The 15,548-nt window shown below is 39.2% G+C and overlaps 1 protein-coding gene and 1 non-coding gene across 10 annotated transcripts in view; both read right to left on the bottom strand.

The window, feature by feature from the left end:
* The window catches only part of LOC126944176 (putative ankyrin repeat domain-containing protein 26-like protein), an 85,735-nt gene extending 71,835 nt beyond the window's left edge, over nucleotides 1-13,900 (bottom strand). For 7 of the 9 annotated variants that reach the window (XM_050773446.1, XM_050773447.1, XM_050773450.1 and 4 more), the window contains exons 1-4: nucleotides 13,515-13,900; nucleotides 9,026-9,140; nucleotides 8,685-8,858; nucleotides 4,434-4,537 (exon numbers count right to left, since the gene is read on the bottom strand). In XM_050773446.1, coding sequence (XP_050629403.1) covers nucleotides 4,434-4,537; nucleotides 8,685-8,858; nucleotides 9,026-9,140; nucleotides 13,515-13,726 — 605 coding nt within the window. In that variant the 5' untranslated portion in view covers nucleotides 13,727-13,900. Of the gene's footprint in view, nucleotides 1-4,433; nucleotides 4,538-8,684; nucleotides 8,859-9,025; nucleotides 9,141-13,514 lie in introns of those variants that run through there. The other 2 variants (XM_050773453.1, XM_050773452.1) reach the window with 2 other exon arrangements.
* Nucleotides 819-925, bottom strand: LOC126945184 (U6 spliceosomal RNA). The gene has a single exon (XR_007722350.1). It is a non-coding gene; the product is annotated as a U6 spliceosomal RNA (small nuclear RNA).
* Nucleotides 13,901-15,548: the final 1,648 nt, after the last annotated feature.

Raw genomic sequence — 15,548 nt, 5'->3', positions numbered from 1 at the left:
CCAAAAGCTACTAGTTCTTGGATAAGTTGCTTTTGTTAGGTTCAATGTGTTCTTCTAAAAAGCGAGAATTTTGCTGTCTTATTTTACTAGGTTGTTATAAAAATTTAGTGAGATAACATATTTTGAATGCTCAGAAAAATAGTGAAGCAATGAAATAATTTGTTCTTGAACTTTATTATTGGTGAAACTATCTTAGAACTGCAAATAAAATCCAATGTGTATTTTTTGTAGGTTCTAATATTGAAACGTTGTGGTATTTGGGAAATGTTATTGAGTCCTAATTTTGTTTATTAGGTGTTCTACTCTTTGTGGCTTATAATTTAGGGCATCTCATATATTTCATGGTTTGTAACTACATTTATAAACCTATTATCTCACTAAATTAGATAGCATAATTGTCTACTGTTACTGAGCTCATCAATCATACCAAAGGCAAAAAACTAATAGATATCAAGACCTGCCTTAGACTACTATCCCTTCTTCACAGACTCAAACTCTGAACCAGTAGATCTTTGTTAGAATGATGCTTAATCTCCATGTTCACCTCCAATTGACATAAAAGATAAAACTCTTTTTGTAAGTTCCATGAAGTAGATGCAAGTTGACATTCTCATTTCTGAGATACATACTAACAATATATTTGCACGCAGTATCCCGTGTTTTACTCAGCTCCATTCTCATTCCATAGATCACTCTATGTGAATATTTTTGTAGTGAAAATCATAATTTCAATATTAAGTGCCAACCATTTTGCTTTGACTCATGCTGTTTCCTTGGAGCTAGTCAGAAAATTGTGATATGACCTTCCAGGGACTGCACAAAATACGAACCACTTCATGAATTTGTGTGTCAGCCTTATGCAGGAGCAATGCTAACTTTCTCTGTACTATTCCAGTGTTACTATGTGTGCTGCTGAAGCAAGCACAAAACCCTGCTTTACACGTGAATACTCATGAGTCATGGATGAGACTTAGCTCTGATAAACCCAATAAACATACTTGAGATTCAGATAATTCTATTGAATGGCTTCCTGTGAGGTAGAATATGAAAATATTTTTAAAACTTGAGGTAGAATTGCAAGTAATTAGGCCCAGCACGGTGGCTCATGCCTATAATCCCAGCACTTTGGAAGGCTGAGGCAGGTGGATCACCTGAGGTCAGGAGTTCGAGACCAGCCTGGCAAACGTGGTGAAACCTCGTCTCTACTAAAAATACAAAAATTACCCAGGTGTGGTGGCACACGCCTGTAATCCCAGCTACTTGGGAAGCTGAGGTGAGAGAATTGCTTGAACCCGGGAGGCAGAGGTTGCAGTGAGCCAAGATCACACCATTGCACTCCAGCCAGGGCAACAGAGCAAGACTCCATCTCACAAAAAAAAAAGAAAGAAAGAAAGAAAGAAAGAAAGAAAGAAAGAAAGAAAGAAAGAAAGAAAGAAAGAAAGAAAGAAAGAAAGAAAGAAAGAAAGAAAGAAAGAAAGAAATGCAAGTAACTTGGGAGATTTTCATTATTATGGAAATCAGATCACTTGAAGATAAAACCACAAATTGAAAAAAAAAAAAAAGAAAACAGAAAAATTGGCGCCACTGCTCTGAGGAAGGATAATATAGAACCTTCCACTCTCTAAGAAAATACACTAACCAGCATATAAAGGAACCTCAGAGTACAGATCTGGTAACAATGGAGTAAGAAAACACTGTTCTCTTTCTGCAACATTATTTAACCTCTTTGACAGTTTAGAACAATCTCAACTAACATTTAATAGAGAAAAGACAAACAAGGGCCTCAAAGGATAACTTACCATGAAGGCCTCAGCTAAGTCTAGGCTAAGATGTGGGCTCCACATAAGGTTTTGAGTGTGGGGGAAGGTTGGTCAATTTTCTCACTATGTGTGTGGCTAAAGCTAGGATGCCCAGCTGTCAGAGCAGGATGCTGGTGCTTTGGGAACAATGGCTGAGCATATATGTATGTGAACTAAAAAAGTTATAGCTATGAAGTCTATGTATGAATCACCATGAAAACTGAGGGCTCTGAATTAGTAAGCGAATCCTGGTGGGAAAAGTCAAGCACTAACAGACAGCAGAACCCCTTTTAATGGCAATAATTCAGGAAAAGAATCAATGGAAACAGCAGAATGATTAGAATGTCCTTTTCTTCCCTTCCTTCTGACCGGTAAAAGAGTGTCATTTTATCCTTCTTGGACTTAGAAACCCCTTAAGTTCTTGAAAAATTAAAGGAGGAGGGAATAGGAGATAGCCCTCAAAAGATAGTACGAGATTTTCTGCTAAACTGAACATTTCAACACCCAAATAATTAATTAGAGAAATGAGAGATGTGGCATTATTTTTATCCTGTGCATGTGGCTATACTTGGAGTAAAAGGGACAATGTTGGGATCTCTAAGATAAAGATCTCAAAAGTCCTCAGATAAAGAATTCTGCACCCATTGATATTTCTAACCAGTCTAGCCTTTTGCCTGATTTCTGGTTGATAAAGTGGACTAACTCACTGTCACTCCAAAACAACCTGAATTAAACTATAAAATCTCACCTGGTGTATAGGATGCCAGAACTACAATTATTTTAAACCTCAATTTAGTGTAAACTAGCTTTCTAATGTAAAAACTTGCCTACTAAAAGGACTAAAAATGGCATAATCTTCTGCAGCCCATCTAGACATATCTTGGGAAAACACATCAGCATTTTGCTGAAGAATACTGACTATACTTGCTGATTCACAATGTACAACAAGAACGAGGGCTGTTTTAAAACACCAGAGAGATAAATTCTTTCTTAGGAACTTTAAGAAAGTTATTTAAAAAGCTAATTTGGTATCCTTTACCAATTTAATATTTTGCCTGTCCATGTAGAATTAAACATTTACATGTACTAACAAACATAAGCATCTTGGGTGCTCAAGTGTTCATCTTCATAAATTACCACCAATGCTTTTTTAAAAAAAAAAAAAAAAAAAAAAAAAAAGCCTCTTGTCCCATTAGAGTATTACATCATAGAAGTTGCTAACTTAAAGTCCTTTGATGAGCAAGAAACTTTGCTGAGATCACTTATCTAATGTAGGCAAAGATTTAAAGACAGATACATTGTAATTCAAAATCAGCTAGGGGTCAGATAAGTAAGAGCCGCCTGCAGGCAGAAAACAACAATACTAATACTAATGGTAGTAATAATAATAATCATAGTAGTGTCAGTTAATGATGCCCATATACATGTGCTAGGCACTGAATTAAATGCTATATATACATATACATATAAAATCTTTCTTCCACACAACCACCCTTGAAGGATATATTATTATCCTCCTTTTCATATAGAAAAACATATTTGGTGATAAGTAATGTTCCCAGGTCACACACCTAGCAAGTGAGAAAGCTAGGACTTAAACCCAGTCTTGTGTGAATCTAAAGCCTGGCTCTTTTCTCTTTTTCACCCACCTATGGCTTGTCTTCATTAGAAAAAAAAAAAAGCTACTCATTTAAAGCTGTATTTTCTTCCTCTGCCCATAGCAATTAGAAATAAAAACATCAGGGTCAGGTGCGGTGGCTCACGCCTGTAATGCCAGCACTTTGGGAGCCTGAGGTGGGTGGATCACCTGAGGTCAGGAGTTCAAGACCATCCTTGCTAACATGGTAAAACCCCATCTCTACTAAAAATACAAAAAATTAGCTGGGCATGGTGGCACACGCCTGTAGTCCCAGCTACTCAGGAGGCTAAAGCAGGAGAATCCCTTGAACCCTGGAGTTGGAGGTTACAGTGAGCTGAGATCGCACCACTGCACTCCAGCCTGGGCGACAGAGTGAGACTCTGCCTAAAAAAAAAATAAAATAAAATAAAAACATCAAAATACACTAGAAATAAAATAGAAAAAGCTAATGAACCCACAGTATCTGGTAATAGCAATTAACAGCCACGTAGGGGTAGCTTAACATTACTATTTTTCAAAGAAAGCAACTTAAAGAGTCATCTAGAAGAACAAATGATTTTCAACTCCTATTTATGTCTAACACAGCATGTTTAAAGGAAGAGCTTATAAGAAGCAGAGGTTAAAAACTACTATAAAAGAGTTAAGAAGTTCAATATTTATTAAATCTTAAAGTATATTAAAGTTAAAATCCACACTTCATACAACTAATAAAACCAATATAAAAACACTTTGGTCAGATCACATGACCAAAAACATCACATTACAAATAACAAACCCCAGTCAATATAATAAGAGAAGATGAATCCTACTACATACTGTTCTCTTTGTTGCCCAGCCCAAATAATTGTTTTTCTATTTAACAGATGATTTGTGTTGATATCTTTTACTATATCACGATAATTACAAGTTAATCTTCTTAATCTAATATTTCTAACTAGAGAGACTGTTATTGTAGAATATCAGTCACGTTTTAAAAAAAGAACTAATTACTGTACCTTTCAAACTTAGCTGCACTTAAATTTTCTTTTTGCTTTCTTAAAAAGTCTACCATTTGCTGTTTTTGTTCATGCACAGCTAGCAAAAATGGTGTGAGTTCATCCTGTAAAACAGCAAGAGTAACTGATAATTCACAACCTTACATATTTCTCAACTGAACTGGAAACATTATATTTATGTAAGTAAGTAAGTCCCTTCCTTTTTATTATTCTTTGCTTTCCTGTGTGCTGTTCCTTCCCTTGGAAAAACCCCTCCTCCTCCGCCTCACCACATGAACTCTGGTCATCTCCAAAACTCACTTCAACACCAGTTCCAATAGTCTTTGCTTCTGTCACAGCACTTAGCATAGTATATTGTAATGATTTTATTGTTTTCCATGTAAACCAAGAGCTTCTTGAGGGCAGTGGCTTTATCTTTTATCTCTATATTCCCAAATCTTAAGACATATTAGTAAAAGCTTCAAGGGTTTTTATTAATGATCTAAATTATTGCGTCTAGACAAGTGTTTCTTTTTTTTTTTTTTTTTTTTTTTTTTTTTTTTTTTTTTTTTTTTTTTTTTTTGAGACGGAGTCTTGCTTTGTCGCCCAGGCTGGGGTGCAGTGGCCGGATCTCAGCTCACTGCAAGCTCCACCTCCCGGGTTTACGCCATTCTCCTGCCTCAGCCTCCTGAGTAGCTGGGACTACAGGCGCCCGCCACCTCGCCCGGCTAGTTTTTTGTATTTTTTAGTAGAGATGGGGTTTCACCGTGTTAGCCAGGATGGTCTCGATCTCCTGACCTCGTGATCCACCCGTCTCGGCCTCCCAAAGTGCTGAGATTACAGGCTTGAGCCACCGCGCCCGGCCCGACAAGTGTTTCTTAAGCTGCATTGCAAAGAATGTTTACTCTACCAGATGGGTAACACATCCAGTTACAGCCAGGAATAACCTAGAAATGCTTAAAGGCATGCTAATGCAAAGGTGGTGATGGCAAATATAAAAAATAAGAGTTAAATACAAAGAATATTTACCATAAATAAAAAGAATATAGAATTTAGCAGGTTTTTTTAAAACTTCTAAATTTTAAAATTCAACTCTGGTGCTAAGGGATTCATATAAAATATAGGTTATATATTATAAACAAATAGAAACTGTCTTGAAAGCCTTGACATCTTTATCAAAATATACTGTAAGACGAGAGTTGTCAAATGCTTACAAGGGCAAAGGGGGTGACCTAAGTGAGGGACCTAGGTGGACACCACAGCAAACTGGAGAACACAGGCCTCATAGAAAGGGGTAACCTCTGCACATCAGACCGAACAGTGATGTGGGCTCAAGGGACACCAGATTTGATTCTTAAGAGAAACCTAAAATCCAGATTTGTATATGAGTCTCCGCAATTTTACATGTTGACATAATTTACGAAGGCAAGTGAAACATACCTATGGACCACAATTAGACTGTAGCGCCTGCATTTTTAAACTTGCCATGGATGTGTTGCCAAATGGTTGTGCAGAAAGCAAGTGTTTGCATGTAAAATATTTTCTTTCTTTAGTTTTGGATGTTTTACCAAAAAAACAGTCCCCAACATGTAATAAAATTTGCTACTAAGACTCATACCACCCACTTCAATAATTTTTCTAGCATTTATTTGTTTAAAATCTATTAGTAAGTAGTTTTGTGAGATTGTTAGCCAAATAGATATTTAGTTCATAGGAATGTTGAAACTAAATGATTAAAAGAATTTATGGCCGAGCGTCGTGGCCCACGCCTATAATCCCATCACTTTGGGAGGCCGAGGCGGGCAGATCACCTGAGGGCAGGAATTCAAGACCAGCCTGTCCAACATGGTGAAACCCTGTCTCTACTGAAAATACAAAAAATTAGCCAGGCATGGTGGCAGGCGCCTGCAATCCCAGCTATTCAGGAGGCTGAGGCAGGAGAATCTCTTGAACCCGGGAGGCAGGGGTTGCAGTGAGCCAAGATCGTGCCACTGCACTCCAGCCTGGGTGACAAGAGCGAAACTCCATCTCAAAAAAGAAAAAAGAATTTATATCTGTATTCTTAGTAATTTCATGGTTTTCAGAGTTTAAAACTGTCATCCTGATTATGCCAAAATCTATGAACAGACATACTGATGTAGCCCGTAATGCAGCTTCAACAACAACAAAAGGTTTAGAACTTGCTACAATTCTAATTGAGGAAACTCCACTTGTAATAAAGATTTATTGGACTAATCACCTGAATGGTAACAAAGAGATGTGAAGTCCTGAAGGGATTACCCTCCATTTAGTGAAATACTGCCCAGGCTGAGTGCACTAGCTCATGCCTGTAATCCCAGTACTTTTGGAAGCTGAGGCAGAAGGACTGCTTGAAGCAGCCCAGAGGTTGAGACCAGCCTGGGCAATATAGTGAAACGCTGTATGTACAAAAAGTTTAAAAATTGGCTGGGCATGATGGTGCATGTCTGTAGTCTCAGCTTCTCAGGAGGCTGAGGTAGGAGGATCACTTGAGTTCCAGGAGGTTGAGGCTGCAGTGAGCTGTGATTGTGCCACTGCACTCTAGCCTAGGTGACAGAGCAAGATCCTGTCTCAAAACCATTTTAAAAAATAAAGATTACCCATAGCAAATGTATAAAGACCCTCTGAATGGCAGTAAATAATAGTGGGAAGGCAAAGGTGTTATTCTGTAAGCTGATAGATATTGCCAATAATATTTCTTTTAGCTTCCCAACCACAATGGTAAAGAAAAATGGGCTAATATTATTGAAAGGGAGAGATTTAAAGGAAGTAGTACCTATCAAACTCCAACTCTTCTAGAGATTTCTTAACTCTAGAAGAGTTTTTGGAGATGGCAATTTACATATTATATTTATCTATTCAGTGATTCTTAACCAGCCATGTATCAGAATTTTGAGGAATTTGCTGTTATTTAGTCAGAGACGGGGTCTTACTATGTTGCCCAGGCTAGACTCAAACTCCTGGGCTCAAGCAATAGCCCCACCTCAGCCTCCTGAGTAGCTGGGACTGTAGCCATGTTTCACCATGCCTGGCTCCAAGGAAATATTTTTAAACATATATGTCTAGGCTTTATTAGATTTACTATATCAAAATCATCAGAGGAGAGGTTAGCTGTGTAGAATTTTTTATATTTCCCTAGGTTACGGTGATGCACAGTTCTAGCTGAGAACTAGTGCAATTGACAATTACTTCCATCATCTCTCACCACATGACCAATTACCTTCATCTTTGAGGATTTGGCCAAAAAGAGGAAAGAGTAAAAGAGAAGTTTTACTCTCTGTTTTACATTTACTGAGAGTTTTTACTCTCTCTTTTACATTTACTGAAAACTGCACATAATTTGTTTGGGTAGGAATAGAATAGGGACTAGTAAACTCAAAATCCAACTTGACTTTGTAAGCTCCTTATCTTCCACCTTCCCCTCAAGACAGTCTAGATTTGAGAGCAGAGTTTAGACATTTATCTAAGTGGCTGTTTCTGCCAGCATAGGATAAGTCAGTTAATTACTTGAGGGTTTCCCACTTCATCACCACCTATTCAGAGCCAATCCGGTTTCCTCACGGTCCTCCTAAAATTGATCTCTAAACGAGTGTGCAACTCATTAACTCTCTCCCAAACTGAAAACTATTATCCCCAAAACTGAAAAGAATATTGTCTAGACATAAACTGGAAACAAACAAACAAACAAAAAGCAAACAACAACAAAAAAATTCTTCTTGGTATTTTCCCTCAAGTACCTAATTTCCAAATTGGCCTGCATATTTCTGGTTGCTCTCCTTTCCATTTTCCTTTCCCTTTCCATTTTTCCCTTTTAAGCCCTGCCACCGAGAGTTAAATCATTTTCATATATATTACTCTATGTAGGAATTTATCAACAGCATCAAGATTTCTTTTATTTAAAATGTGTTAGTTTTCTTGGCATTTTAAGATAAAGCCTATTTCAAGAGCAAATTTTACTTTCCAGGGTAATTAGAAAAAAAAAAAAAACTTGAAAGAAAAAATTTAAAAGTATTACCTTTTACAAATTCAGTGTTTTCAAAAATTTTACCATAAATACATTTAAAAAGATATACCCTCTAATGCCTCTTTAAAAGTATCAATATTTAAAGTAACATTTTATAATTAAGTTATTTCCAAATATTTTTATGCAGGTTTTGCTTGAGCTTCCAAATATGGAAAACTGACCTGTACGTAAGTCAATGTTAAAACAAATGCATTTCAAATATTTTGAAATCAAAGTTGGTTGATCTATACCTTGTTTGCTGATTCAATATCAGCATGGTGTAAAAGCAGTTTTTTTGTCATTGGTATATCCTCATTGTAGACGGCATAGTGTAAGGTAGTATTGCCATAGACATCTGGAAGGTCTGGGTCGGCACCGACTTCTAGCAAAATAGTCGCACATTCCTCTTCCTGGCATTGTACTGCCTGTCAGTATTAGACCAAGCAATAGATTGTAAATTCTAGGAGTTCAAAATAAGCATTCCACAAGTTTCACCAATGAGTTCTGTTTAAACGAGATGAATTTTATTTTATTTTATTCTATGTATTTGTATCAAATCTATCTCATGCTGAAATTGTTGACTACTCTGTACCTTTAGCAGAGCTGTCCTGTTTTTGTTGTCAAAGACATTAAGTTGACATCCTCTGTCCACCAGAAGAGCTACCACTTCTGGATGGCCGTTGGCACAGGCCAAATGCAGAGCAGTCCTATGAGAGGGAGACGACATTTTTAGGAAACTATCAGAAAACATAAAATCATAAAATCATCTGAAAACATAAAATCATCTGTGTAATTATAAACATTGAGCAGCATGTGATTTCTCTGCCTTCCAAACAAACATTTAATTTTTTGTGAAGAAATCACACTTTTTACTCTCTCTTATTACTCACTACATTAATGAAAGAGCAGCCTATTTCAATAGAAAGACCTTGGCCTTTGGATTCAGTTCAACTTGGACTGGAATCCTACTTCAAACTCTGTCACTTCCCACTTACTGCTTAGCCTTTTTTGCCTCAATTTCCTCATTAATAAAATGGGGTTAAAAATACTGGCTGTTTCACAGGACACTATTGTGATGCTTGCATGAGACTCTGTACAAAGTATTTAGACAGTTCTTAGCACAAATAACAGTTTCGTATTTGTTAGATATTACAATTATTACTAATACTACTGCTTAACAAAGACAAGATTTTAGTTAAGTAAAATGATACAATTATATCTTCTTTGAGGTATGTTTAACGATTAGAGGTAACATTGTATTTCGATCATTCTAAATTGCTCACTTGCTCATATTTTAACATCTCTGACTTTGGAATCCCATTTACAATTTTTGATTTATTACAACTAAAATTGGCAACATTTAAATAATTCTCTTATTGAGACATAAAATGATGGGGCATCACAGAATCCATGGTGCCTTGCAATAAGTGGAAATGGTATATACAACACATGTAGGGCCGTTCTAGTCATATAAATGTCATTTAAATAAATTTTAGTTCTTAAAAGTACCATGGAACAAGAGGACTGAAAATAAAGATGACAACAAATGTTTAAAACAAACTCATTCTTACTTTGATTTTCAAAAAAAAAAACACTTTAAGCCAAAAGAAATTCGGAATTCAAATGAAAGCATATGACTTATTTTATTTTCTATTTAGATTTATAGAATGGATGTAAATCAGGCACTTTCAATGATTAATATTCACATTTAAGACTGCTATAAACTTTCAAAAGAGTAGTTAAAAGTTATATTTTGCGGCCGGACACAATGGCTCACATCTGTAATCCCAGCACTTTGGGAAGCCGAGGCAGGCAGATCACCTGAGGTCAGCAGTTCAAAACCAACCTGGACAACATGGTGAAGTCCTGTCTTTTCCAAAAATACAAAAATTAGCCAGGTGTGGTGGCGTATGCCTGTAATCCCAGCTACTCAGGAGGCTGAGGCAAGAGAATCACTTGAACCCAGATGGCGGAGGTTGCAGTGAGCCAAGATCAGCCAAGATTGTGCCACTGCACTCCAGCCTGGGCAACGAAGACTCGGTCTAAACAAAACAAAACAAAACAAAACAACAACAACAACAACAAAATTCTATTTTGCTATTTTCCACCTTCAGAAATGCTTAAAGGAGGAAGGAAAAGCTTCAATTGAGATTAAGTTCTAATACTCCAATTTTAAATCTCTCAGCTTGTTCAAGCTAGGCAGGTAAATATGAAGTTTTTAAGGATGAAAGGGTCCTGAAAGATAGTAGAATATGTGTACTACATAACAGGTGTCCAGCTTCTGTTTGATGGATAAATTGATTGAAAGAATGAAGGCTGTGCATGGTGCCTCATGTCTGTAATTGCAGCTCTTTGGGAGGCCAAGGTGGGAGGATTATTTGGGCCCAGGAGTTCACAACCAGCCTGGACAACATGGCGACACCCTGTCTCTACAAAAAGTACAAAAATTAGCCAGGCATGTTGCACACACCAGCAGTCCCAGCTACTCAGAGGCTGAGGAGAGGATCACTTGAGCACAGGAGGTCGAGGCTGCAGTGAACCATAATCGTGCCACTGCATTCCAGCCTGGGTGAGAGCCTGTCTCAAAAAAAAATATTTTTATTTAAAAAAGCAATGGAAAATTACAGTTGGGGAGTTCAACGTGTTTACAGAAAACTCCCATAAAATAAAGCAATACTTTTGTAATAGTAATACTCACTTATGTTTGCTATTTTTTATTTTCATAAGGACACAACTAAACTAAAATTTTTAATCTATTTTTTGCATATATGTAGTAAATCTATATATAATAAAAATATATGTATGTAATAAAAATGTATTCATAATAAAACCTTTAAGCACAGATAAAAGGATTCCCCCTTCTCCAAAAGAGGCTAAAAGTTAGCCTTTTTTAAGAGGCTAAAACCACAAAAATGGTTTTTGTGGTTGGAAGAGACCAAACCACAAAAATAAAATAATAGAAAGTGAGAAATTATTTTTATCTAGGCAAATTTCGTGTATTCTTCTTTTCCCAAGGATTATTTCATTAATAATAAGCCTTTACTGTAACTTTTATACATGCTCATTGCAGAAATCACAGACAAGAAAAAAAAGTTACTTATAGTACAAATGCCCAGAAATAAATGTATTCATATTTGGTACACATTTTCAGCTAAAACAAGAGCATAGTCTATGTGTATATACACTCAAAATAATTTTTTCTCAATTGCTATAGCAAAGTACATCTTCACATGTCAAAATAAGTCTGTATCTAGTCACACCTTCAACAGCTACTATTCCATCCTATGGATGCACTGAAATTTAGTTCTAAAATCCACCATATGGGTTCTTCTTAATACATTGAGGTTTTAAGCAGTACTGAGAAAAACAAATTGGATGTATCTCTATTTTTTACAAATATTTCAGTATAATGGAATTGATGAGTGAAGGGCATATATGTTTTTTAAATGTGGTGCTTATCACCAAATTCTCTATCTGAAAAGTCATCAGCAACTTAAACTTTAAGCAGCCATGTAAGTACCACTGTCTTCATTTTCACAAACTTTGTGGATAGGAAACAGTATTTTATTTCTTTTTTAACATGAATTACTTCTCTTGCAAGGAACACTAAATGTTTTTTCCTATGTCACTTATGGATGTACAAAAAAAGTACTTTGCCCAAATTTAGAATTATTTTATTGTTGAAGATATGAAGATACATTGTTCACCTGATGTGTATGTATTACATATGTGTGTATTATATGTACGTGTTGTAAATATTTTGCAAGTAGGTTGTCTTTTTTTCTTATTTACAAAGTGTTTTAAGTTTTATTTTGCTAAATCAACCTTCAGAATGCTTGCTTGTAAAGTTCTTAAGAAGGTCTTTATCAACATAAAAATGTATCTGTATAAATAGGCATGTGTGTCTTCTTCTGGTACTTTCCTTATTTTGTATACTTAAAATGTTTGATCTATATTTCATCGGGAACTTATTTTTGCGACATAAAAATCTAGTTAGTTTTCTCCAAACAGCAGGCATTTCATTTATGAATAATTCACCCTTCCTACTAATCTAAAATGTCAACATTATCGAGCTCTAAATTCTTACATATATTTGGGCAATTCTAGATCTTCTATTCTGTTTCATTCATTTACCTGTCTTTTCAGCTGTTAATAAACAATTTGTGGAAATTAATAGCACATTTTGATATATAGAAAGGCCAGTCTTTCTCACCTCATTACAAAAAACATTTTCATGTCATCACAACAGTAAAACACAGACAAGTTTAACTTTAAAATATTAAAACTTCGATATTTTTATTTGGTTTATGTGAAGTTGATACACAAAGAGCTCACATCTTGAGAAAAATGAATCTTCCTATTCAAGAACAGGAACGACTTCCCACTTCAAAGTTTCCTTCTAAGGTTCTTCAGTAAAGAACGTATTTACATAGGTGTACATTTATATAAAAATAAATATTAGATATAATCTGAAGAATTTTTAGTCCAGAAATTGAAATGTCATGGGAATTATTGCTCTCCTTATGCACCTGTCTATAGAGTATATAACATCATGTTGGCCGGGAGCAGTGGCTCACGCCTGTAATCCCAGCACTCTGGGAGGCCGATGCGGGCGGATCATCTGAGGTCAGGAGTTGGAGACAAGCCTGGCCAACATGGTGAAACCCCGTCTCTACTAAAAATAGAAAAATTAGCCGGTCGTGGTAGCGTGCACCTACAATCCCAGCTGCTCAGGATGTTCAGACAGGAGAATTGCTTGAACCCGGGAGGCAGAGGTGGCAGTGAGCCAAGATCGCGCCACTGCACTCCAGCCTGGGCAAAAAGAGCGAAACTCCGTCTCATAAAAACAAAAAAAAATGTTTTGAAATGTGTCCATTAAAGATAAAGTGCTGTATAGACTTAATTAACCCCTCCAAGGTTTCCCCACGCCAGGTGCTGTGGAGCCTGCGGAGGCAGGAAAGCCAGGACCCCGGGGTCAGGAGGGCTCACCCCCTACCCCGCATCCCCCCGTCAAAAAGGGGGCGCTTCTCCCGCACCCCCGCCTCCTCCCAGCCCCCGCCCCCAGCCCCAGCTCCTGTCACCTCTTTTTCTTGTCTCTCTCATCCAAGTCAGCGTTCCCGCGCGAAAGGATGCGCTCCACCTTGGAGACTTCACCCCGGCTGGCAGCTCTGTGGAGCTTGCCCAGGTGTTTCTCTCGGATGTTGTACCCGCGCTGGGTGAAGGGGCTGTCATCGTCCTCGACATCGTCCCCCCTGCACCTCCGCCAGCAGGTGGAGCCGCAGGGCCCCTTCATGGCGGAGGCTATCAGAGACACCTCAGCACCAGTCCGCCTATCACAGCCTCAGGGGCCCAATAAGATCAAGCCACTGTGGTCAGCCACCACCTCCAACCAGGAAACTCCGCGGCTTCCAAAGTCAGAGCCAGTAACAAGCGAAGCCAAGCAGCCAGGCCGCTCGAAGCGAAAGCCCGTAAGCCCGACTGCGCATGCGCACCTCTGACAGCTCGTCACTGCGCGTGCGCACAACCGACCGCTGGCCAACCGTTCTCAGCGCGCATGTGCATGGCTCACGTGTCAGAAACATCGATGACAGCTTGTTACCAGCCCTGCGTTCCTGCCCCACGTCAGTGGGAGTTGGCAGAGTTTTCAGGACATTCCCTGGGAGGGGAAGGCATCCTGAAGTTCCAGCTACCCTAGCCCTAGTCACGTGTGAAGACAGCGTTCCCACGTGGGAACACATGACTGAGGCTACAGCAGTTAGAGAACCTTGAGATGCTGAAGGCCTCGCCTGGGGAAACCCCCATGAGGACACTCTCTGGCGGGCAGAGCTCCATGCAAATCACGGCTGCAGCTTGGGCGCCAGCGAAGGCTGCTGAGCTCAGACCCGGGGACCTCAGAGTTGGCAGAGCACCACCCCCTGCCCAGCCAGCAGACCCTCCCGGCGCAGCTTCTGGCACTCGCCTGTGCCCGCTCCCCTGGCTTGTGCCCAGAGCCACCAGAATGGGGCCCAGCGGCTGGTTCCGCCCCTAGGCAGCCACTGTCGTGGCAGTCCGGCCTGGCCGCCTCGGTTGAGACTGACCCCGGGGTCCGCACTGCTGAAGGAAAGACAGACAGAGGAGATGCTGGGTTGCACTCATCTCTGTCATATTAGAGGCATTCCTCAGCTGTCTGGGGATCCTGAGCGGTCTGCTCTATTTAAAAGGTCAGGACACTAACACACTGATTGGAGGCTCAATCCCCTGATGCTTAGCAACTGTGAGCTTTACCAGAGGTCAATCATTGGGCATTCACTTTAGAAACATCCAGTATTTGTACAGTATCTCTGGGGAAACGACCATGAAGGGAGACCTAAAACACATTTCTACAAACCTCTGCCCGTAGAATATAGACCTGGTGGTTGGCATCCTGGAAGCTGAGCATGAGAAGAAAACTAGGGATCAGGCGCGATGGCTCACACCTGTAATCCCTGCACTGTGGGAGGCCAAGGCAGGCGGATCACTTGAGCTCAGGAGTTCGAGACCAGACTGGGCAACATGGAGGAACCCAGTCTCTACAAAAATTAGCCGGGTGTGGTGGCAGGCACCTGTAGTCCCAGCTTCTCAGGAGGCTGAGACAGGAGAATCGTTTGAACCCGGGAGGCGGAGGTTGCAGTGAGCGAAGATGGCACCACTGCACTCTAGCCTGGGTGACAGGATGAGACCCTGTCTAACAAAAAAGAGAAAAAAAAAAAGAAAGAAAAATGAGAGAGAAAACTAGGAGCCATTCACATAACCCTGTTTTCAGTACAGCACTCCTGTGGCCTACTATACCTAGTGTTTGCCAGGCCAGAGACTTTCTCTTTTTTTTTCTTTTTTTTTTTTTTTTTGAGACAGAGTTGCACTCTTGTTGCCCAGGCTAGAGTGCAGTGGCTCGATCTCAGCTCACTGCAACCTCTGCCACCCAGGTTCAAGCGATTCTCCTGCCTCAGCCTCCTGATTAGCTGGGATCACAGGCGTCTGCCACCACGCCCGGCTAATTTTTTGTATTTTTAGTAGAGACAGGGTTTCATCATGTTGGCCAGGCTGGTCTCAAACTCCTGACCTCAGGTGATCCACCCCTTCGGCCTCCCAAAGTGGGG

This window comes from Macaca thibetana, chromosome 20 (assembly GCF_024542745.1).
Source record: "Macaca thibetana thibetana isolate TM-01 chromosome 20, ASM2454274v1, whole genome shotgun sequence".
In the NCBI taxonomy this organism is placed as follows: Eukaryota; Metazoa; Chordata; class Mammalia; order Primates; family Cercopithecidae; genus Macaca; species Macaca thibetana.
The sequence above is the reverse complement of the archived record's forward strand: the minus strand, read 5'-3'. Positions and strand labels throughout refer to the sequence as shown.